Raw genomic sequence first — 23,705 nt, forward strand, 5'->3', positions numbered from 1 at the left:
GGAAAGGGCAGTGTTAGCTTTGTGCTATGCATAGCAATTTGACAAACAGTTTAATTTTGGTCACATCTAACCACAAAAACCTCATCCCACACTGAGGTCTCACTGCTTGATGCTTTTTGACAAACTCCAGACGTGTTTTCTAGGCCAGTTCTGTGCAGAGCTCTTCATATGGTTGACTGCTGCATTTGGACTCAAATCTCAGCCACTGAACTCTATAGCTCCTTTAAAGTGATTGTTGGCCTCTTCATGGATTCCCTAACCAGTCAGGATGATGAGAACATGAATATTTAGTGGTCATCTAGGGACATCTGAATGTTCGATTTTTTTTTAACCCCACTAAAACTGCAGCTTTTAATAAAAACACTAAACCAAAGAGACCAAAGCTCATCTTTTGGTTGCTATGAGTAAGGTCAGGGTTGGGTTACACACACTCATACAGCGTACTGTTGGAACACCACACACACACACACTTCAATACGTGCTAGAGTGTGTGTAGATAAGTGTGTGAGGAATGGAGTGAGCACAGCCTCTCGCTCTGCTGGAAAGGAGGGCGAACGGTTGGCAGGACACGGAGAAACAGGATTAAAAAAGGAAAAAAAGCACACACTCGCTACTGACGCAGGTTTACACACACTTCTAATCCTGTTTGATTTGCCTTAATGAAAAAAAAAGGAAAAAGAAATATTAATCACAGCAGGATTTACTCTGCGCTTTGTTGCTTGTAGTTTTTGCTCTGTTTCTCCAGAGATGCAGGCCTTTGTCTGCTCGTCCTTCCATCCCTTTTCTGTTGTTTTTTCTCCTCAGAGTGGATGCAGGCTCTCCTCTTGTGCTGTTCTGGCACTGGTTTGTGATTTCTGAGTCGGTCTGAGTGGAAATGCATGACAGAATAGGACAATGAGCGTCTCTATAATTAGCTTAAACAGTATCTGAATAGAGAGCTCATTAACAATACAGTGTTCACCAGGTGCAGCATTAAAGAGCCCATATCCTGTATTTTTTATAAGTTTATTTATTTTTGGAGTCCACTTCTAATATTTATGTGGATTTATGAAAAACATTCAAAATCGATTCTCACACAACTGTTTTCCAACGTCTCCTTATCCCTTAAAACTGTTATTGTTGTTATTGTACTTTAAAACTGATGTGTATAAATGAGCTCTGTTCTGTTTGGCTAAAACGCTCCTAATAACAGCAGTGGAAATATAACTGCTATAACAGAACACAGAACACGTGCTTTCTCCTCATTCAATACAAATAATGACTGCTGTATCAGAATTATTCAAAGCCCTAAATAGAATCCCTCATAAGAGCACATGTTTGCAAATCAGGTGACAAATCAAGGGCTTCATGAACTGCATCAGTTGTGCTAGAGAGAACACATCAAATACCTGGACTAGTTAGAGGTTTGTTGACTGGCAATTGATTGTATGCCAGAAAAATGGCTGGTCAAGAAAGTTGTCCAGAGAAGTTCAAAGTTAAAGGAGCACTGGCTACACTACCTGGATTTGTCAGAAAGAGGAAGCTATCAATGGCTGCCACCAGATTCCTGAGGAGGCAGGTGGTCAGAAACCCTTGAGTAACTGCTGTAACGACAGACCTGCAGCAAGATTTGGTTTAAGTTTCAGTTTGCACAGTAAGGCACATATTAAATGCTAAAGGTCTCCATGTACATCTCTTCTCACCCAAGAGTACAAGAAACGTTGGCTCCAGTCTGCTCAAAACCACAGAAATACGCCACTGAGATGGCCTATGGATCAGTGAAAGAATGAAGGAGGATGAAGCATATGCTGAAAATAACCCTGTCTACAGTGAAGCGTGGCGGTGTCTCGGTAATGCTCTGGGGCTGCTTTGCTTCCGCAGGGCGAGATGGATTTAATCAAGTATCAGAAAATCCAGAGGTTGAGCATCAATGGATCTTCCAACTGGACGATGATCCCAAGCATACCTCAAAGTCCACCAAGCCTAGTTTTAGAAGAAGTCCTGGAAGATTCTGGAGTGATCTTCAGTTGTCTGACTTGAAGAAGACGGTTGCAGCACGCGAACCCAAGAATATTAGTGAACTGTAGGCCATTGGCCTAAGATTTCTCAGGAATGCTGCCAGAAGCTTGTGTCCGGCTATGCAACATGTTTGCAGCAGGTGAAAACAGCAAAAGAGTCTGCAATTGTCATTAAAAGTGGCATTTTGTGTTGTGTTGCAAGTTATTTAAATAGTTCTTGTTTGGTTTATTGCAAACAGCAGAAACTTGTCACTACACCAAGATTAGGAAAAATAGGTTTTCTATGGCATTAGCCCTTTAAGCTGACGAATACACTGATCTACAATCAAAAAACTCCTGAGCAAACTCTGTGAACTCCAACAGGCTGTTCATCAGTTTATCTAGTTCTGAATAACAGCAGTGTGTTTAGGACACACCGCTGTGAACAGAAGGTCACTAGTTATTATATTATTACATTTAATCCAGGATATATTTTTGAGTCATTTTGACATAAGCCGGGAAAATGTGCTTATTATGAATCAGGCAGCCTTGACTTGTGCGAACTTAACGAAGGTATATGTTCTATATCACACAAAGTATGCACCCATTTCCCATAAGATTAATTATCCGAGGGATATGAACAGTAATTAGTCTTAAGGGAAAAGTGCACACCCCTTCGGAAGCCTGGTGGTAGAACATAAATCTCAATTATGTTCAGGTCAAAATAACACTTTTCTCCTGTTGTGACAGAAAACGGAACAGAAACAGAACAGAAATCTGTAATAGCTGTACATGTAAAGTGTTCAGAGAGGCTGGAAAAAAGAACTCCATAAAAGGCCATAAACTATTTCGGAGGAAATGGACGTGTTGGATGGAAGTTCTTGGTCAGATGTTCTGTAGACCTGCATGAGTTAGCAGATCTGAAAATAATTGAGGTAAAAGATAATTCAGCACTGTAATCATAGGGACGTAGTGAACCAGATTCATAGCAGCGGCTTTATCATGACATTAAGAAGAAAAAGCATTGTGCATACACATTCTCTCATACATAAAAGAGGATTACCGAAGGTTTTACAGGAGGTTTTATCATTAACATGCAGTCTGGCTGCTCATTTCCCTCATTTTAGTGATTTGAAAACCACACCAGCGTGCAAAAAAATACCACATGGATGAACCTGATGGTAAATATAATAATGGTAATATCCTGGTAAACAGCTTTTAGTTTTCAGACTTGTTTGGTCTTACATGTCAGTCTTAATTAACAGCTGATTAACCCACATATTTAAACTCATTCTGATCTGTATTGAGCATCATGTCGAACCTCTTATCTACAGTTGAGATGGACTCGACTTTCTATAGAAGGTTTTCAGAGCATAAATACGGAACAGCTTTGAACAGGGTTCAACAAACCGTTTGCCAAATATTGTGTTGGTTCCCTTACTCGGAGCAGCCAAAACAGCTCTGACACATCGAGGCATGAACTTTACAAGACCTCTAAATGTGTCCTGTGGTTATAGGCACCAAGACACTAGCAGCAGATCCTTTAAGTCCTGTAAGTTGCCAGGTGAGGCCACTTTAGGTTAGGTGGTAACCATTCACTGATTTTAAAGTTATGGCTGGGCGGTGTAACTCTGCTGCTCTGTCATGATTTTAAAACATTTAAAAACAATCTTAGTTTTCAGGATGGAGCTGAAAAACCCTTAATAAAACACAAACACTTAATAAGGGCAATGAAGAGGGTGCTGGTGTGATGTGTCCATGTGGAGCTGTTTCGATACACATTACCAGTAAGAGCCATAAACTAAAAATCCCTTGTGACAATGCTGAGAATAGGGTTTTCAGATGTGTATATATACACATAGTAGATAATAAGAAACATGTTCATAGTTCAGATTATATTAAAATTGCTCAGTGGTCAGTTTTTGCATTTATCTGCATTTAATTTTATGTTTGTATTTAAAATGTAACATTTGTGCTTAATAACAAGCTCAATTTGTGCCTAATCAAATTCTACTCTGCTCTGCAGTAGATGGAAACAGGTACAGTACATTATAAATGAATTTTTGATGGATTTTGATGGATGGATTAGAAAATACTTTCCCATCACAAAAGATAGATCCAAATATATCTTGACCAGAAGAAACTTTCAGCCAAAATGTCTTTGTGCTAGAAAGAATTTTAAAAAGCTTTCCGGATATGCAAGGTTTAGTCCGTGCAGCTTTTGAATAAGACCAATAACAGTGTCCTGCAGAGGCCGGTCAGCAAGCTCTAATTTCTAATGGAAACTTCAACACAATGATGGTGCAGGGGTGGGCAATTCCGGTCACAGTTTTGTGCTTTTCCTGGTCAGGCATGCCTTATTCAACTCACTTGTTAATTGCCAGGTCTGTTGAAGAGGGGAAATCAGCAAGTTGTGCTGGACTCCGGCCCCCATCACTCACCCCAGGTTTAGTGCTAGTAACCCCTGTACTGATGACAGCTAGCACCGAAATTATCCTTCTTGCATTATCAGGCGGAGCTGCAGACGACGGTTAGCAGCCTGGACGTTCTGAGCCGTTTCCAGAAGCAGATCGGAGAAGAGAGAACGACGTCCAGCCAGTCCACTTACAGCAGTGTGGTCAGTCCTGCTGAAGGGAGGACATATCTGGCAGGACAGCCTGTGTATGATCCACAAACACACTGCACACAGGTGAGCCACGTTCAGACAGACGTGTGTGTATAGCAAGACTTCAGAAAACACTTTACTGGAGAGCATCTGTGAGGCCACACGAAATTACATACATTACAATTGACATAAACCAACAGCTAAACATCAAGACCACTGGCATATATACATATAACCATAAAACTGTGTGTGTTTTTTTGTGCACTTAAGATATTGTTTGTGAACGAGGGTGAGGAACTAGAGGATGAAGGCCTGCTGAGCGGCTGTTTTGATGAAGAGGAATCTGCTAAGTCTTTCCAGCAGGCGCTGAACGAGTGGAGGGAGAGAAATCAGGCAGAAAAACACATGGTACCAGGTAACACATTCATACGATATATACATGTCTTATGTATTATCTTTCACTATACATTAGACAGCAAGTGAACTGTCAGTTCTTGACATTAATGAGTTGGAAGCAGAAAAAAATGCCAAGCATAAGAATCAGAGACACTTTGACAAGAGCCAAATTGTGATGGCTAGACCGCTGGGTCAGAACATCTCCAAAACATCAGGCAGGTCTTGTGGGGTGTTTGTGGTAGGCAGTGGTCAGTGCCTAACAGAAGTGGTCCATGAAAGGACAACAGGTGAACTGACAACAGGGTGATGGACCCCTAAGGCTTGTTGATGCTTATGAAGCTCACAACTTAGTGATATTCTGCCAACATCTTGGGGCCAGATACCGAAATACACCTTTAGAGGTCTGGTGGAGGCCTTCATGGGTCAGAGCTGTTTTGGTAGCGAATAGAGCTGGTAAAAAGGGACCTATGCAATTCTCTGCATTGGGACGTTTTTGTGTTTTACCCTCTGAATCCTGTTCAGAGCCATTCAGCTGTTAATCAAAACTCACCTGTGAGACCATATGTCTAAAAAAATTAGAAAATTCCAATTTCATATTTACTAGGTTCATTCATATATTTATATATACATGTTTTAGTCCCCTGTTAAAATTAGAATTAAATGCTCTGTTCAATCAGTTTAATTACTCTCCAGATCTCTCCTTATGGGAGGGTAGTATTATTTATAGTTATCATCCGACACCTGGTTAAGTAAATAAGTGCTTAATTATGCTGGTGATGGAATTTAACATATCCGTTATGTTGGCTGGGCGTCTGGGAGAAATCTGGAACCAAGCTTTGTTCTTCAGACTAGCTCACAAGATCTCAACTTTCTTCAAAATGAGAAATTGCTGTTACATTTTACTGTATTTATGTTTCCCTGATCTGTTCTGGGGTTACCTGCATTTTTGGAGCATTTCTATTTTTCTGTTAATCATGAAATGTTGATACAGTATGTTACAGTGATATATGTAATGTGTCCAATATGTATTGTTTATACACCAGTCAGTTACAAACACATTACAAACATGATTAGCTCCCCCTGCTTAATATTGAATAGTTCCCCTTCACGCTGCCACAAGAGATCTGACTAGGCATGGACTCCATAGGACTTCTGAAGGTCTCCTGGGTATCTGGCATGGAGACGTTAGCAGCAGATCCAACAAGTCCTGTAACTTGTGAGGTGGGGCCTCATTAAGCCTTAGGTGCCCATGACCCTTTCGCCAGTTAACTGTTCTTTCTTGGGGCACTTTTGGTAAGTTGTTGAGGAAAAAGTTAGAATATATCCACATTTATTACTACTATAAATGGCTAAAATTAGAATCATGGTTTGCTTCATTGTTGAAGTGAGCGTTATTACCCTGGTGAGATCCAAAAAGCTCTCTGAGGCCTTTCAAATGAAGATTGCAGATGCATGTAGATGCCCTCTGGGAAGGGATTTTTAAGATTTAAGAACAATTAGAAATAAGCTGTTCCACTATCCACACAATTATTCACAAGTGAAACAACTGCCAACATGACCAGGCCAGGCTGTTCCAGCAAGCTCAGTCCAAGAGCAGACTGCAATACATAAGTCTCAGGGAACCTACAGGTGTCAAAGTTCATGCATCTACCATCAGAAAAAGACTGCAGACGTTGGATTTTCATCATAGTTGTGCAAGAAGGAAACCATTGCTGTTAGAAAAACATCAGGGCAAGACTAACACGTAGACCAAGACCAGAACATCTGGAACAATGTGCTTTGGACAAATTAATCCAATGTTGAATTATTTGGACACAGTAACAATTGGGTTTGAACAAGACACAGCATTTGAGCACAAGAACCCAGAATGTCATGGTTTGGGGCTGTTTTTCTGCAGTAGGGCCTGGACAGCTCTCCATCATATAATCCACTGTGAATTCTTACGGGAAAATGTGAGGCCATCTGTCTCAACACCGGAGCTAAAATATCACATCTGAAGGAGTTCTGCAAGGAGAAGTGGAGAAAAAAAAGTTTTTGTTGATGTCGGAGACTGGTAGATTGGTGGTAATAGGAAACCAGCTAACTTATAGAAGGCTATCTCAGCCAAGGGGGGTGGGGGTGGAATTGCATTTCCAATAAATACATTTTACAAATGATTTTTATAGGATTGCTCATCAGCTTCTATGTGATTAGTTATATTCCCTCGATCTATCTATATTGTTCAAGTTTTGTTACAGGGTGTCCTTCACATGACTGTGTATAAATAGTATGTTTATGTAGTTATGTAGTAAAAAACAGTTTACAAAGTCAGAGGTGTAGTATTTGCTGCAGGAAAAGTTTTTTTTGTACTACACTACTGCTGCACCCCCACTCACTGTACAGTCACTCTCCACCCAGATGTGTAATTGTGCTCATTCAGGCAGTGAATGACTGAAACGTGTGTTTACAGGAAGGGAAAAAGTGACATGCTATCAAAAAGGTACATGTAACCAAAAGTGAACTGCCACTCACACACACACCCAGGCACAAAACAAAAACATGCTAGAATGCGATCATGTACAAGTGTTATAGTGTCAACAAGCACATGCTGTGTGACATCCTGTGATTAACCACCATGTAGAATGTATTGGCACTTCCAACTCACATGCAGTGTGTGTGTGTGGGAGGGGGCACATTATATGTTCACACGTTAAAATAACATCACGCCTGTGCTTCTCACACACACACACAGGTGATGAACTCAGCTCCATTCTTAGCACATTTTAATTGTGTTGATGCAGTATACACTACTCGTCCAAAAATATGCAGACACCCTGTCTAATGAGAGAAGTCAGCTACTCTTATGTGCACCCATTTGCTGAAACAGGTACCATAGAAAAACACTGACCAGTAGAACCTCAGAACCCTAAATTAAAAATGTCCAACGTCCAATCTCTGGAGTGATGGAGCCTCTGGAATAAGAACTAATTAGCCAACATCAGCTCACTGCTGTTTCAGTGCAGGTGTTTGTAAGTTGTGATTGGTCCAGGTGTGTTTTGAAGTAACCTCTCATTATAAAGCTGATTGCACCTGAGCACAGGTGCTTGCTTTTAGGAGAAATGTCTTGAGCCTTTGTAAGTGGTGAGGTTTTAATGTTTAAGGGGCTAATTATACTATAGCTGAGTTCGCCTGAGTGCAGATTGTAAGACTACTGCTGCTAATAGCGTGGAAGGAAACTGTGCAAGCTTGAGTTAGAGCGCAGCAGGCACAAACACAGAGGATTACAGTTGGGGACTGTAGTCCATCTGTTGATTGTTTCCTATTAGGTGGCCAGTGAGTAGAAACACAAGAGAGGTGTTTCTTATTACATGTACAGTGAGGAAGCACAAGGGAGGGGTTTTAATAAAGTGGCCAGTGAGTGGAAGCACAAGAAAGGGGTTTCCAATATAGTGGCCAGTAAGTAAAAGCATAACGTAGTAGTTCTTGCGAAGTGGCCAGTGAGCGGAAGCACAAGAAAGGTGTTTCCAGTAAAGTGGCCAGTGAGTGGAAGCACAAGGTAAGGGTTTCTTAGAAAGTGGCCAGTGAATGGGAAGCACAAGGTAGAGGTTTCTGTTAAAATGGCCAGTGAGTGGAAGCACAAGGAAGGGGTTTCCAATAAAGTGGCCAGTTAGTGGAAGCTCAAAAAAGGGGTTCCTAATAAAGTAGCCATCAAGGCCCGCGCGAGAGAGAGAGATAGGGAGAGAGTTAGTTTATAAGGTTAAAAGTTTTCCTCTCTGTCTTTCTCTCCGCACTTCAGACACACTGCAGTTCTCATCTCTTCAGAGTTTACCGTTGGCCTGAGGCTCCTTCAGTATTATGAAAAATGTCAAAACATATAGAGCCTAATTAATTTGATATTTTGGTCACCTGACCAAAGTCCCGCAGACTTCTCTGCACATTATTAACTCAGTGTTCTCTCTTTCCGTCTTGCTTGACCACTCTCTCTCTCTATGTCTGTCTATTATAACTTTATCATTGTCTCTGCCGCTTTCTGTCTCCAACCACCTCTCTCTCTCAGTTCAGTTGAATTCCTTACGTTTTGCTAGTATGACCACTAATGCTTTTAGTCATGTGAAAAACTCTTTTTTTTATCATATGTAAACAAATGGACAGTTGATCTTTGTTCAAATAATATCAAGAGATTGAGGTAATATAACTTAACAACTATATTACTGCAGAAATGTCATTGTAAATAATTATAAATCATAGAAAGGCAGTTTTGTAATGAGGAAAAACATTAGGACACCTTAAAATACCTACAGTTAGAATCAGGTGCAGCACATCAGCTGTAGATAATTAGAACCTGGTTTGGAGGAGCGTGTCTTATGTAAACTTCAGACATTGAGACCATGATTGCACATGGACACTTTGTGCATCTTGAGTATCAGGATTATATCTGGATAAGGCCAAGACACAGAAACGCAAGTGTAAACACACTCAAGCTGCTTTTAATCCAGATACATATCCAATCACTCAAACCAGCTCAGGAGGTGGTCTGAAACCTGTCTGGTGGTCTGAGATTCATCGTATAGCATTATGTAAACATAATAACTCCTTCCGAGACACATTCGACAACCTCCTCCCTGAAACACCCGCAATAATTGCAACACAGCGAGTGAATTTGCATATTCCCTCTTAAAGGTGCATGCATATTGCTGCTAGGTTGCTAAGTCCTGCTAGGTGTTCTCTGGAGACTTTAACCTTGGTTTTCTTTCTTTTACTGCATACAATGTCTTTGGATCTTAGACTTTATAAATCATTCCTTTCTCTATCTCTCCCTTTCTCAGTAACGGTGGAGATGATTGGAACTCAGGCTGGAGAGAGGGTTCAGCAGCCCATTCATATTGAGTTCAGGGAACACAGCCTGAGCTACATGGAGAAGCTGCTGCTAAAAAAGCACCGCAGGTGAGTAGGGCCCGTCTTAGCCTATAGATCCAGCTTCTTACACAATAAGATGCTAAATAGGCTCACTTAGCGTCCTGCGCCCCAATTAAGTTCTGTGTAAGATCAATTAGTGGCTTAACGGCTCTTTATTTAAAGCCAGCAGGCTGGAAAGAAGCAGCCTAGTTAAAAATAGAAAAGCATGCTGGACCTCTCGAGGTTTCACTTTGTTTCCTCCATGAGTTCAGTCTGGAATTAATCGATTGTTTGCCTAGACTGGTCAGCATGTTCTGCAGATCTACAGGGAAGAACCATTGATGAGTGCAGGGTTTTGAAATGCAGGGTTTGTGTATAAACTTTAGGAGGACCCATAATAACAGTTGCTCTTTTTCTGCCATGTTATCAGTTTAGGCAGAACTGAATTAAAAAAACACACATGCTATGTGCTTTGAAGGCTTTCCTCGGTGGAGAACATTATTTTGCTGTTCTCTCCATTGAATTCACTAATAGCTCAATTTACCTGCCAGGTCACTGGTGACTTCTTTATGCAGGAACGTTCGCTGTTCTGACTCAGACTGTGGAACGGGCCCCAGAATGCTAAATAGAATGTGATTAAATCAGCCAGCGATGGCCCTTGCTGGTGTGAGGTAGGCTTGCCAATGTCATATTCACAGGAGAGCTCAGTTCCACTCCACTCAGACTAGTTTCTGGGTCACCGTTTTTGCCTTGGAGAAATGTTCCATTGACCTGGTCTTGTTGTATAGCTCTGCTGCCCCTGAAGTCCAGAATATACTGACCCAGCTTCGTCCATCAAATCACTTTCCCTGACAAACAATGTATTAGTAGTAATAAATAGTTTCTCCACATTAACACAGTACAGAAACACCATCATTCTCCATCAAACACTACCATTCACCAAACACCATTGTTCTCTACTGAACGTCACCATTCTCTATCAATGTCAAACACCATCATTCTCCACCGAACTCCATAATTCACTATCAACTACCATCATTCTCCAACCCGATACCATCATTCTCTAATAAACACCATCATTCTCCAACCCAATACCATCATACTCCAACCCAATAACATAATACTCCAACCTAAAACCTTCATTCTCCAACCGGATACCATCATACTCTACTAAACACTATCATTCTTCAACCCAAAACCATCATTCTCCAACCCAATACCTTAATACTCCAACTTAATACCTTCATTCTCCAACCCAATACCATCATACTCCATCCTGATCCCACCATTCTCCACTAAACACCATCATTCTCCATCCTGATACCACCATTCTCCACTAAACACCATCATTCTCCAACCCGATACAATCATACTTCATCCTGATATCATCATACTCTACTTAACATCATCATTCTCTATCAAACATAATAATTCTGTCAAATACCATAAATCTCCACCAAACAACACATCAAATAACATAATTCTCAAATGTTGTCATTCTTCAGCAAATACATTATTCAACAAACCCCACAAATCTCCACTAAACAACATTTCAAATACCATGATTCTCAATCAAATGTCATCATTCTCCATCAATACCATTGGTCTCTACCAAACCAATCATTACATAACACCATCATTCTCCAACAAACATGACAGTTCTTTTAACAGATACCATAATTTTCCATCAAAACAATAAATTCCCAACAAAACATACACAGTCATTGACCACAGGACACCATGCTTCTCCAACCAGATATCATAATTCTCTACCAAATACCGTAATTCTCTAACAAACACCATCATTTTCCAACAAACAACATATAAAATACCATCATTCGCCATCAAATACCATTGGTCTCCACCTTTATTCTCCATCATTCATGCAGTGAATTTACCAGGTTGAATGTGTGTGAATTTTGGACTTACTTTTTTATGTCACTCCCATCATTTGTAGAAGGTTTAGAACACTACAGGATGTTAGATTGATGTGGCTGGAAAATGAATCGATCAGTCAGTGGTGATTTATATGAATGATTTCTTTCCCAGACAAGCGTAGGCATTGTGTAGAAAGCACAGATTATACATTTTAATTATATACCACATCTGTGTTTGTAAGTAGCAGGTAGTGTAATGTAACTATGTAATCAGTTATGTAATTACAGTTAATCTATGTAGAAACCAGGGGTTAAGAACACAGTTAACACGGTTTGTCCCTCCTTCAGTACAGGGCAATAACAAGAGGCAGCAACATCTAAACTGCTTCTCCCTAACAGAAAACCTGCTAAGCGTTTTGAGCCGTGTCATCGTTACATAAGTGTTATATTGTTGCCATGGTTTTTGGGTCGGCTATTCTAAGGGCCTCAATTGTAAAGCCATTAAATTGCCTTTAATTCAACATTATAGTGTGCAGAGGAAGAGGACGTATGGCGCCCAGTGTTTATGCGTGTGTATGTGTGTATGAGGGAGAGTTAGCTTTAGGGGAGAAGCTAAAAAGGAGAGAAAAAAGGAGGCTAAAGCTAGAGAAAAAAGAAAGGACGAGCGAGACGTTCCTCTCTGGTTTCTGTGTGTAATACACTGGTGTGTTAAATTGTTGTTTAAAGGGTGAGGAGAGGATTTAGAAGAGCTGCCTGAGGGCCAGGGAAGGGAAACCCGGGCGGGTTTCTGAACCACTCTCAGCCACTGTAGCCTCATCCTGCTCTTTGATGTTGGAGGCCCCATGCACTGTTTACATTCAGTATTGATCTGCTCTGATTATCATAAAACAGATTCAGGTTTTGAAATCTGATTGGCTCAGCCATGTTATAATTGACTCAAAACACAAAAGGAGCAAATATAAACCATTAAAAACCATTGTGGCCAAGAACATTCTTCAAAACTCACACTGTTCTTAAGTATTCCCCACTGTTCACACTGTTCCCCAGAATATTCCCCATCCTTTATATTGTTCTAGAATATTTCCCACCGCTTACATTGTTGCAGGCTCTCATGAGGACTCTTGTTTTGACACTCACATTTACGTTTGGCTTTACGGACTCTGTTTCATGTTCACTGTGTCAGATTCATGTTCATTGGTTTGGTTAATTCGTCACACCTGAGGCTGGGGTATTTAAGGGGCTAGCACTAGCCACTCGAGGCCGAGAATTGAACCTAATTCATGTACTACTCCAACCAAGTGCGTTGGAGGTCACGGTCACAGTTCACGGTCAAAGTAAGCTCAAGGTTGTTCTGAGAGGCCACCTCTCTCTTTGGGATCACTCCGCTCTCACTGCTCAGGGACGGTGAAACTGCTTCTCCAGGTTGCTTTACCTCATGCCTTTTGGGTTCGGCAGCTGATCATTCCAGCTTTCGGTTTTCACTTCATGTAGTGTTCCTAGCGCCTGACGAGCACTGCCTTAGTTTCCCTAGTTTCCCCAGGCACTGCCTGTAGGTATTGGTTGGCGTTTCTCTCCCTGCTTATTCCTGGCGCGCTAGCCTAGCTCCTTAGGTTCCACCAGCCTCAGGTGTGCATTTTGTGTTGCCCACGTTCTGTTGTCATGTTTGTGTTTTGGTTGACCATTAGGCCCTGTAATATTGCTGCTTTTTTTATGTTTACCCCATTTATTGTTTTGAATAAACGTTCTCGCATCGAGCCATCCCCTGCGAGTGTTCACCCTCATTGTCTGACCTAGCCAGTCATGACAGAATTCTCGGCTCAATACCTCTGAACAGCGGGGATGGATGCCTTGAATCAGGCTGTTCACACCCAAGGACAGGTCTTGGGGCAGCAGCACCACACTCTGCAGAGTGTGTCGGAGTCTGTTGGCGCAGCAACAGGCAGGCCAGCGGCAATAGGATACCCAACTAGTGGGCGACATTCAGGGGCTCAAACCGGATACGTATTCTGACGATCCTGAGCTTTGCGAGGGGTTCTTGTTTCAGTGCTCGGTCTATTTAAGTAGCCACACAGCCGGCACTGACCAGGTGAAGATCGCCTTTCTTGTATCCCGTCTTGCTGGCGAAGCTCTGGATTGGGCCACTTCCTCCTGGGAGGAGCTTAGCGTGAATCCCTTCTCGGAGTACCTGAAGCACTTCAAGGCGGTGTTTCAGCATCCCCGAGGGGGGCTCACGCAGGGTGACCTGCTGCTGCAAAGTTTCAGGCGGCGCCCAGCGCCTCTGTTCCAGTCACGCCAACGCCCAGTGCCTCTGTTCCAGTCATGGCGGCGGCCCCACCCCCCTCTGTTCAAGTCACGGCGGCGTCCCCGCCCGCCTCTACCCAAATCACGACGGCGGCCCCATCCCCTTCTGTTCATGTCCCGGCAGTGGCATCTGCTCCTCCTACCAGGAAAGCAGTGCCAGCTGCCCAAGTTTCAAGATCTGGTCAGGCGGTGGTACCTGTGACTGCCCCAAGGCAAGTGATGCCGGCTGCCCAAGTTCTCTTAAGGATCGAGCACAGATGTGTCCACCAACCCAGTGTTCCTGTTCATCACTGTTCTCTGGCCTTGCTGTTGTCTTTTTTTTTGGGGGGGGGGGGGGGGGGGGGGCAGTGCTGGGTCAGTAAGGTGGATCCTGAAAAGTAAAAAAAAACAAGCTGAGTTTGAGTTTGCAATGTTTTCCTTTTTCAGAACTTCGATTGAACCTTATTGTCCACTTCCTGCCCTGAGCTCCCTGCAGGACTCGCTGGCACACTCACCCACACAGCCTGCTGAAGAGAGTCACGAACTTACAGGTTAGCATTATTTCATCTCACTCACACACACAGCGGTGGAGACATACACATTCATTCATTTTGCATGCAGCCACATACAGTGATCTGTAGCGATCCGATCAATAAATGAAATCAAAGCAGCCGTCCGTAACTCAAAAAGACACACTTACGCTCGCTTGCGCTCTCTTACACACACACACACACACACACACACACACACACACACACACACACACACACACACACACACACACAGCCCAGAGAAGTTAGTCTTTCACTCCTTCACTGCTCAGGTCAGAGGAGCTCCAGTGCCAATCCATCCATCACAGTGCTCCAGTGAAGGCTAATCACAGGCTGTTATTATGGTGCAGAGACTGCTGGGCTGAGGTTTCTGACAGCTGTGCGGTGAGATTGGATCTGGGTTCTGGAGGTGAACACTAAGAGCTCCAGAGCTCATCTGTCAAAGAGGTCATCCTCTCCAGCCCCTAATACACACCCCCAACACTGAGCAGCTCTCTGCAGTATACATTCCAGTTTGTTAGATTATATGATAATAATACTCTAGTGTCCTAAACAGTGTTTTGAATTCACTTAAAAACCATCCAAAGATGGTTCTTTATAGAACCATTTTCATATATGAGGTTTATAGTATAAAGAAGTTTTTTTTTTTTTTAAGTTCGAAGTGTCATGGTGTGTATGGCCAGACAAGAAGGGATGAACACTCGCAGAGATGCAACAGAGCAAGATAGTTTATTAAACCCAACAGAACACAAAACAAGGTGCTATGAAAAACAGGTTGCCCTTATAGATATTATTCCCAGTTTTAGATTGTTCATACTCTCCCCAGTCGCATGTAATGCTCCCATCACTGGAAGGATGTCTCTAGGCCACCAGTTCTTTTTTGCAAACGGCACAAATGCAACATCACTGTGTGACGTAAGGAGAGAGAGACAAGCGTCTACCCACTCGCAGGGCCAGTTGTGCTCTCTCCAGCTTTGGCTGCTGATGGCAGGCAGCATGACTTGAAATTAGAACAGCAATCCTTGGGTCGTAGTGGCAGCGCCTTATTACGCTGGACCACTTAGAGCTCGGTTATATATTTTCTATTTCTATTTCTATTAACACTTTATGTATTTTCTACCCACCTGTTATTTTATTTCTTTGCCCATATAAATGATATAAATTCTGTTGTCTCTGGTACACTATTGTACAATAGTTTCATCTGTGTGTTCAGAGTATTTAAGTTTTCAGTATATTTTGTTAAAAAAATCATACCAAGAGATTGGAATCAGACTGTGGTGAAATGAAACATTTTTATGATGCACTGAATCATTTCTGAAAGAATCATAATCAGATTCGGATTGTGAGACAATCCCAGTATCTTTTTTTCACCCCTTGAACACAACCTTTTCAATCAGGCCTGCGGAAAACTCTTTTAGTCCTTCTTACACGCCTCCCTGCTGTGACTCCAGCCCTAAATGTGACTTTTAATCAGACGTGAAGGTCTAAGGTCACGCTCCTGACCCCTCTCCCTCCAGACGACAGCTTGTCCCGGCTTTGTTCCGAGTCTGACAGAATTAAGTCTCGGAGGATGAATCTAAACGCAGTCGGCTCTGGAGAATTTGAAAGTGGAGGCCTTTTCTCAGCAAGGTGGTCTGTGCTCATGAATAAAACATGTGTTTTGCACATGGCATTTGGACAGGACTTCACTGCGCCAGTTAATTGCTTTTGGCCATTTGTTCCTTTGGGCTATGTCCTGATAACCGTTGTTGCAAGTCCGGTAAAGGATATGAAAGTGTTGACTTTATGTAACTGTTCAAATATTTTAAAAGGGAATGAATTCATTAGTCTTCCCTCTGAGCAGGGAATCATGTGAGTGGACTCCAAATGATTGTGCTGTCACTCCGTGTCCTTGATGTACTTTCAGTAGTGACCATAGACTGTGGAGGAGCAGATTCTTATGCTGCGTTTGCATTGTGATGGTAGACAGTAGGTGGCAAACTGGATATTCCATATTTTTCAATGAAGCAGCGGCTGAATTTTCTGTGTCGACTGAAGACTGAGACGATGACAGCGCGGGGAGCAGAATGTTCCCTCAACAGTTCGACCCTAACTTTTGCCATCAACCACAGTGATAGAATAAATCAGATGTTGAGTATTCATGAAACACTAAACTCTCGCACAGCACTACAATGGAATTCAACCTCTGCATTTAATCCATCTGTGGCAGTGAGATCACACACCCGGAGAAGTGGAAAGCCTTCGTGCCTTCCTTAAAAGCACCTCGGTCTTGAATGCCAGTCCTGGGGATCTAAACAAACACCTTCCGGTCCCTGTCTTACTTCTCTAATTTTTTGGTCATGGCTGCCCCAAAAGCCAGGATGAGAGGCCTGCTAAGGCCATGTTATACCCCCCAGAGCAGAGATGGTTAAGAGCATTGCTCAAGGATCCAACAGTGGCAGCTTAGCAGACCAGGGTATCGAACCAAAGACCTTCCAGTCCCAATCTTGCTTCTAGTCCCAAGTTTTAGGTCATGGCTGCCCCCAAAAACAAGGTAAGAAAAGAGGGTTAAGGGCCTTGCTCAGATACCCTTAGCCTAGCAGGATGAGGGATTGAACCAACAACCTCCTGGTCCTAAGCCTGCTTCTCTAACATTTAGGCCATGGCCCCTGTAGCAAATAGTTAGGACCTTGCTCAAGCTTAGCTTAGCAGACAGTTGCCTTGAATCAATCACTTTCCAGTCCTGAGCCTGCTTCTCAAGGCTTTCGGTGGCAGCTTGCCTGTCAGAATCTTGTCAGAGTCCTGCTAAGGCCATGGTACAGCACCCCTTGCGCAGAGTGGGTTAAAGGCCTTGATCAACATTGTTAGCTAAGGAGACTGGGGTATCGACTTTAGAATTTATCTTGCATTAAAGTAATTCCATCAAATGCAGTTTTAGACATATGCTTTACACTTGATTAGTTGAAATGCCCCTACTCTGCTTTATGTCTGTCAAATCATCTCTCTGGGCCTGTATCTGTGTTTTGCAGCTGAGGAGGTGAATCTGCACAAATACTGCGTGGCTCTGTTTGCGATGTCCAGCCCAGCAGGAGGAGAGCAGCCGGATAAAACCGACAAATCCTGCCTGAGTATCACAGAGATAGACGAGGTAAACCCCAGCTGCAGTGGCCGCTTTTTCTCTGAAGCCGCCATACCAATCACCTGTAGGCAGTACAGATATCCACTATCTTGAAGGTTTCGTACCATAGCTGACCCCATAACGTGCATATAAACTCACTTGTTTAATCTCCTCCCTGAACTCCTGCCTCCAGCTTTTTCCTCTCAGTTGTTTTTGTGCTTTTAATTTTTTCAGACAGTTGGGGACTGTCTGGTGTTTGGTGCTTCTGGAGTCAAGCAGGGACACGATAATAAAAAGTAAGACATGCTACATATAGGAAAGTGATTTTTTGAAAGAAAACAAAAGCAGTTTCCCAGCACGGCTTGTCTCCAGGCGTGAATGCTATTTTAAAGGAAATGAATGTTTTTGCCAGTAGTGCAGTGCTAACTTTTGCTGGTGTGTTGGCATTTGCTGTTATGGCCATTTAAATGCTTAGAATCTCAGTTCTGAAGTTTAGAAAACTTTTGTTGTTGACATTGTGTTTAACCCCTAATGCAATGTTAATACTGCTGATAAGTTTCACAGAATTTATAGGGAATTGTTAAAAAAATAAAAAAATGAAATTAAAAATAGTTCAGAAAGCTGTAGCTTTCAATAATGAAGTTAACAAAATGTGAAATTCAGAATGACTTTCAAAAGCGGTGAGCAAAAAATATGCAATACATAGATAAGCATGAGATAAAGGTATAAAATAAAACACTGCATTAGAGTAATTGGAATAATTACAGATGTAATAACAATAAATGTATTGGTTATTAAAGACTAGCCATATGATACATGGACTAACTACATTAAATGACAATAGATAGATAAGTATTTAATATTTACTGTTAAATAGCTTCTTGTTCTTATATAGCTTCAGTCTACAAAGTTAATCTAGTTAGTGAGAACCTTTTTTCCCTTAAACATCAATGCAAGAAAGTAAAGACTTATTTACCCCCTCTAGGGTCCAGGCAGAAGAAGAGGACATGCCTTGTACAGCAAAGCCACTGACATCCTCATACAGTAGTCCTACCCGACCTGTTGAAAGAGCAGAAATTCAGTCACCAGAGCCACTCCCAACTTCACCATCATCTGACCAATTCTCATCCTTCATCAAATCCCAGAAGCTTCAGGGTCCAAATTCGGAGGATCTCATTTTTGAGTTAACCACCTCGCAACTGAAATTAAGTGCAGATCAGCAAATAGAACATGAACACCAAAGAACAGACTTACCAAGACAAGACAACTCACCCAAACCTCAAACAGCAAGACGCTCTGCTCCGCTCGAACCCGAATTCAGACTAACAGAAACAGATCTTTCTTCATCTCCTGTGTCATCCATGAACAATTTGTGCCAAGGCAGTCCAGATGCTCAGAACACAGGTTCCTTTCTTTTGCCCCCAAGCCGCAGTCCATCACCTGTGTACCCGCTTTCTTCTGGCCCAAAATTGAGCCGAGCGTCTCTAGACTACTATTATTCAAGCTCGAAACTGATCAGTCCATCTGCCAGGCCACTTATGTCTTGGTCTACATCACATTCACCAACTCCTAGCCCAAGATCAGTAGTCATGTCTACTACAGATTCTCCAAATCTTAGCCCAATACCAGTACCCCTAAAGTCTACTACAGATTTTCCAACTCAAAGCCCAAGACCAATAGCCCTCAAGTCTACTACAGATTTTCCAACTCAAAGCCCAAGACCAGTAGTGCTCAAGTCTACTGCAGATTTTCTACTTTCTCGTCCATTACCAGTAGTCAGGTCTACAGCAGATTCTCCAACTTCTAGCCCAAGACCAGCAATCATGAAGTGTACTACAGATTCTCCAACTCCTAGCCCAAGACCAGTAGTGCTCAGGTCTACTGCAGATTTTCTAACTCCTCGCCCATTACCAGTAGCCAAGTGTACAACAGATTCTCCAACTCCTAGCCCAAAACGTGTAGTCTATAAGTCTACTGTAGATTCTCTGACGCCTAGTCCAATCCCAGTAATTCTCACATCTACTGCAGATTCTCCAAATCCTAGTCCAATACATATAGCACTCAAGTCTACATCATATTCTCCAACTTTTAGCCCAATGCAAGTCATCCTCACATCTACAACTCCTAGCTCAATACCAGCAGTCATGAAGTCTACTACGGATTCTCCAATTCCTAACTCAAGTCCAGTAGTGCTCAAGTCTACTACAGATTCTCCAACTCCTTGCTCATTACCAGTAGTCCTTACATCTACAGCAGATTCTCAGACTCCTAGCCCAAGCCCAGTTGTCCTCAAGTCTACTGCAGATTCTCCAAATCAGAGCCCAGGACCAGTAGTCCTCAAATGTCCTTCACAGTCTTCAACCTTAAGCCCACAACCATCTAATACACAGTCACAGTGCATCAGCTCTATGTTCCAACAGCGTTCAGATCCTTTACCTACACTGTCCTTACAGTCCATAGAGGATGATTCATTGGCCTTGGAGGATGATTCTTCTGACTGCTCTTGTCCATTGTCCAGCCCTACAATGTCAACATATCTATACAAGTCATCTTCTCAGCCCAGCATACCACTCTTTCCTTCGTTGAGCTTGTCAGGTCAGTGTTAATGAACCATGCATTTTATATGCAGGGCCTTTGCCACTAGGGGGTCCAAATGATCAATTATGGCACAATTTGTACTATGAAATGCTAGATAAGGCATATATTAAGATGTCTGTTTTAGCACTGTGGGGGAAAGGACTATGGAATGTTGATAATGGTAACATAGAGCAAAATCTGTGAAAAATGTGTAAAATACTAAATAGTATAATAGCTTTAAGAGACACCAGAGCTCTATTTACTGCCCTGTTCACTATCCCCTACATGTGAAAATCCAGATCACTGGATCACACAAATCCAGGCGCTATTATAGAGAACTGAATCCGACAAGGTAATAAATGATTTCGGACACCTCATTATGTGTGTGAGCTCACTGCCGTGCGTCAGCAGAGTGTGTTGCATAATCAATATAATGGTCGGTCTTCCTCAGAAAAGCAGCATGAGAATCTTCCAATCCAACAATTATGTGTATTCCATGTCCATTTGATTACATAATTTGTACACTATCTATTAGGGCATTATATGATCGGTACAGTTCAGTACAATTTCAGCACTACATGTTTTCAAACACCACTACAAAATGATGAAACAAATTTTTGGACAAAGCTCATGAGTCGGCTCGAACTGGCTTCTAATCTGGCTCTTAGAATAAATGAATAATATAGTTCTCAAGGGTGCGGCAGTGTCAGATGTACAGTCATTTATTAAAAGAAACTCACTCTGCTTAACCAGCACTGACACTGACCTATAGACACAATGAACCAATCAAAATCTCCATTTTGGGGAAGGGCAGAGTTGATTCCATTCTGTTGCTGTTTCCATTCACCATCACCGTAAACAATAATTATGCAGAAATATACGAAAGTTGCTGGAAATCCCCTTTTAATGACTTGGACCTGCATGTAGAAACCAAGGTCGAAATGAGCCGATAAAAAGGAACTTTGCTGTTGCAGTTGACGTTCTAAGGGCAGCACTAATTGTCTTTTGTCTGTGCTTTGATAATTACAGGCTGACTAATGCCAGGTCTGTGTGTTTTAGCTGCTGAAGCTGTGCTTAGTGAGGTCTACAGTCACTGCCTCCCTCCACTGTCCCTGCTCTTCTGCCAAAGTCAATTTAGAAGGAGCAGTAAAGGCTCGGCTTCTTTAGATATCGATTAGGGTTTTAAGTAAATACTTGGCATGTTAGGCCAGGCAGGAAGGTAATTACACATTGAGGAACATCTCAGGAATACAAGGCAAGAACCTAATCACCAGCAGCCCTGTGGCTCCCAACAATCGAATTCAGAGAAAAACAATAAATACACACACACACAAACTCCGCTGACCCGAGACTCACTAGAATGCACACACACACACACACACAGACACACACACACACACACACTGCTCCTGCTAGGAATCACACACCCCTCCGCTCCCACACAGCTGCTACTTTGAGCTTTCTTTGCAGACTGGCAGAACAGTGGAAGACGTCAAGCAGGGCGATATAAAGGCAGTTATTGCTTTAGGCAGGAGAGAGAGATAATAAAAAAAAGTTTTATAATCTTGTTATTTATATCATTCATGTGATCAGTTTTGAGATTTTGCAGAGTGAGATTTTGTATCTGTCTGTCTAGATCTCATGCTCTATCTATCTATCTATCTATCTATCTATCTATCTATCTATCTATGTCTCTGTCTATCTATCTATCTGTCTGTCTATCTCTATCTGTTCAACTGTCAATGTAGACAATCTGTCTATCTCTATCCACCCATCTGTCTGTCTGTATCTGTCTGTCTATGTATCTTTATGTATCTATGTCTGTCTGTCTGTATGTATGTGTGTATCTATATGTATCTATGTCTGTCTGTCTATTTATGTCTGTCTATCTACCATTTTCTTGTCTGCTGTTGTTGTGTGCAGATTCAGACTCACTAAGTGAGGGTGTAGGCCTGATTTCTGATGAAGACTCCTCTGATGAAGAAATAAAGAGATGTGTCAGTAGAGACCAGCAAGAAAAGGAAGAAGAGAAAGAGAAGCAGAGAAACACTCCCTCTCTCCATCCTGCTCTCTCTTCTTCCACTGCAGATGCTCCTCTGTACCTGCTAGACTCAGGACAAGAGACCAATCACTCAGGCCTTTTCACTGAGCCTTCTCAGGTGAGGAAAACCTTACAGGCTTTATGTTTGTCTGACAGCCGGTTGCGTCTAAATACTTTACTGAAACGTCCTCTCCTAGATTCTTCTGATCTACAGCCGTAAGTAAATTTACTGAGGCCATGAGATACAGATCAGCAGAATCGAGTCGAGCAGACTGGAAAGGAAGGGTCAGTAAGGTTTTCGCATGCAGATGATCGAGCAGAGTTTACAGTGGATCTGGAGGTGATGTCTGGAGTGGAGTTGAAAACACTATTGGTCAAAAACTGGGAGCTAAACAGTAAAGCAGTTAGTTTATCTATAAACACAGATAGTTTAGAAGGCTTAGAATCTGAACTTTCCACAACGTGTCTCAGTTGATCCATTAAACTAGGAGTCTGAAATTCTTAATATAAAATTACAGCATGATCTTGTTAATATCCGCATTAGCTGTGGCTAAATCCATTGAAGTGATCACACTATAAAACCTCACACATCGCTTATACATGACCTCTCTCTCTCTCTGTCTCTCTCTCTCTCTCCACATAATCACACGAAGTGTACTGGGACTGAATGGCAATCTGTACCTTTGTTCATTAACTTTCCAGCCATTACCTGCACTATAATTATCACTAAGTGCGATTTTATGTCTAATTACATGCATTTAACTGTCACCAGCAGCACATGGGAAGGTCATTGGTGCCCCTTACCATGGGAAGTCTGTAATAAAATACTGTGTGGAACTTTTCCTACTGTTACATAGAAACATAGACTAAAGTACAGAGGAGAGCTAAATACAGGAGCAGCCACCTTGACGCCAGACCCATGTCTGCACTTCAGTCCATGTTCTAGATAACAGTGAGTCATACAGTGTCAGAAACCTCAAGTCTATTAGAGATCAGATTACTGAACTGTGTGATTAACTTCTTTGCTCCAGTGTGAAACTAAAGAGCAAACGTCACCCACCAAACGTAGTCTTCGTTGATCAGATACACTAAATTAGACTAAAAGGAGCTTTAGTCAAACCATTATTATAAAATAAAGACCATAACATGTGTTTTCTGTATTTAAATTGTTGTTTAATAAATAGTAAGGCTTATGTGGATGAAGAGAGGAGAGGTAAAGGCTAGCGTTGGCTAGTGTTAGCTGTTCGCCTAGCATGGTTCTGCATTCACCACTTGGCTTTAGACGTAGACAGTTGCGAAGTATTGTATCCCTGTTTTGGCGACCTATTGAGCGATATTCCCTGTTTTTATTATTCGTGTATGACTTTACCTTCGTATTTTCAACTTTGCTTTTTTGCCTAGCCCTTTGGACTTTCTGCTTGTGTTTTGGT

The 23,705-nt window shown here is 42.1% G+C and overlaps 1 protein-coding gene across 3 annotated transcripts in view; it reads left to right on the forward strand.

The window, feature by feature from the left end:
- zbbx (zinc finger, B-box domain containing) overlaps positions 1–23,705 on the forward strand; it is a 61,845-nt gene that overhangs the window by 26,438 nt on the left and 11,702 nt on the right. For all 3 annotated transcript variants that reach the window (XM_072695768.1, XM_072695770.1, XM_072695769.1), the window contains exons 7-14: positions 4,489–4,665; positions 4,852–4,996; positions 9,783–9,900; positions 14,457–14,560; positions 17,569–17,687; positions 17,892–17,953; positions 18,643–20,252; positions 22,158–22,393. In XM_072695768.1, coding sequence (XP_072551869.1) covers positions 4,489–4,665; positions 4,852–4,996; positions 9,783–9,900; positions 14,457–14,560; positions 17,569–17,687; positions 17,892–17,953; positions 18,643–20,252; positions 22,158–22,393 — 2,571 coding nt within the window. The remainder of the gene's footprint in view (positions 1–4,488; positions 4,666–4,851; positions 4,997–9,782; positions 9,901–14,456; positions 14,561–17,568; positions 17,688–17,891; positions 17,954–18,642; positions 20,253–22,157; positions 22,394–23,705) is intronic.

The sequence above is a fragment of the Salminus brasiliensis genome, chromosome 13, assembly GCF_030463535.1.
Source record: "Salminus brasiliensis chromosome 13, fSalBra1.hap2, whole genome shotgun sequence".
Lineage (NCBI taxonomy): Eukaryota > Metazoa > Chordata > Actinopteri > Characiformes > Bryconidae > Salminus > Salminus brasiliensis.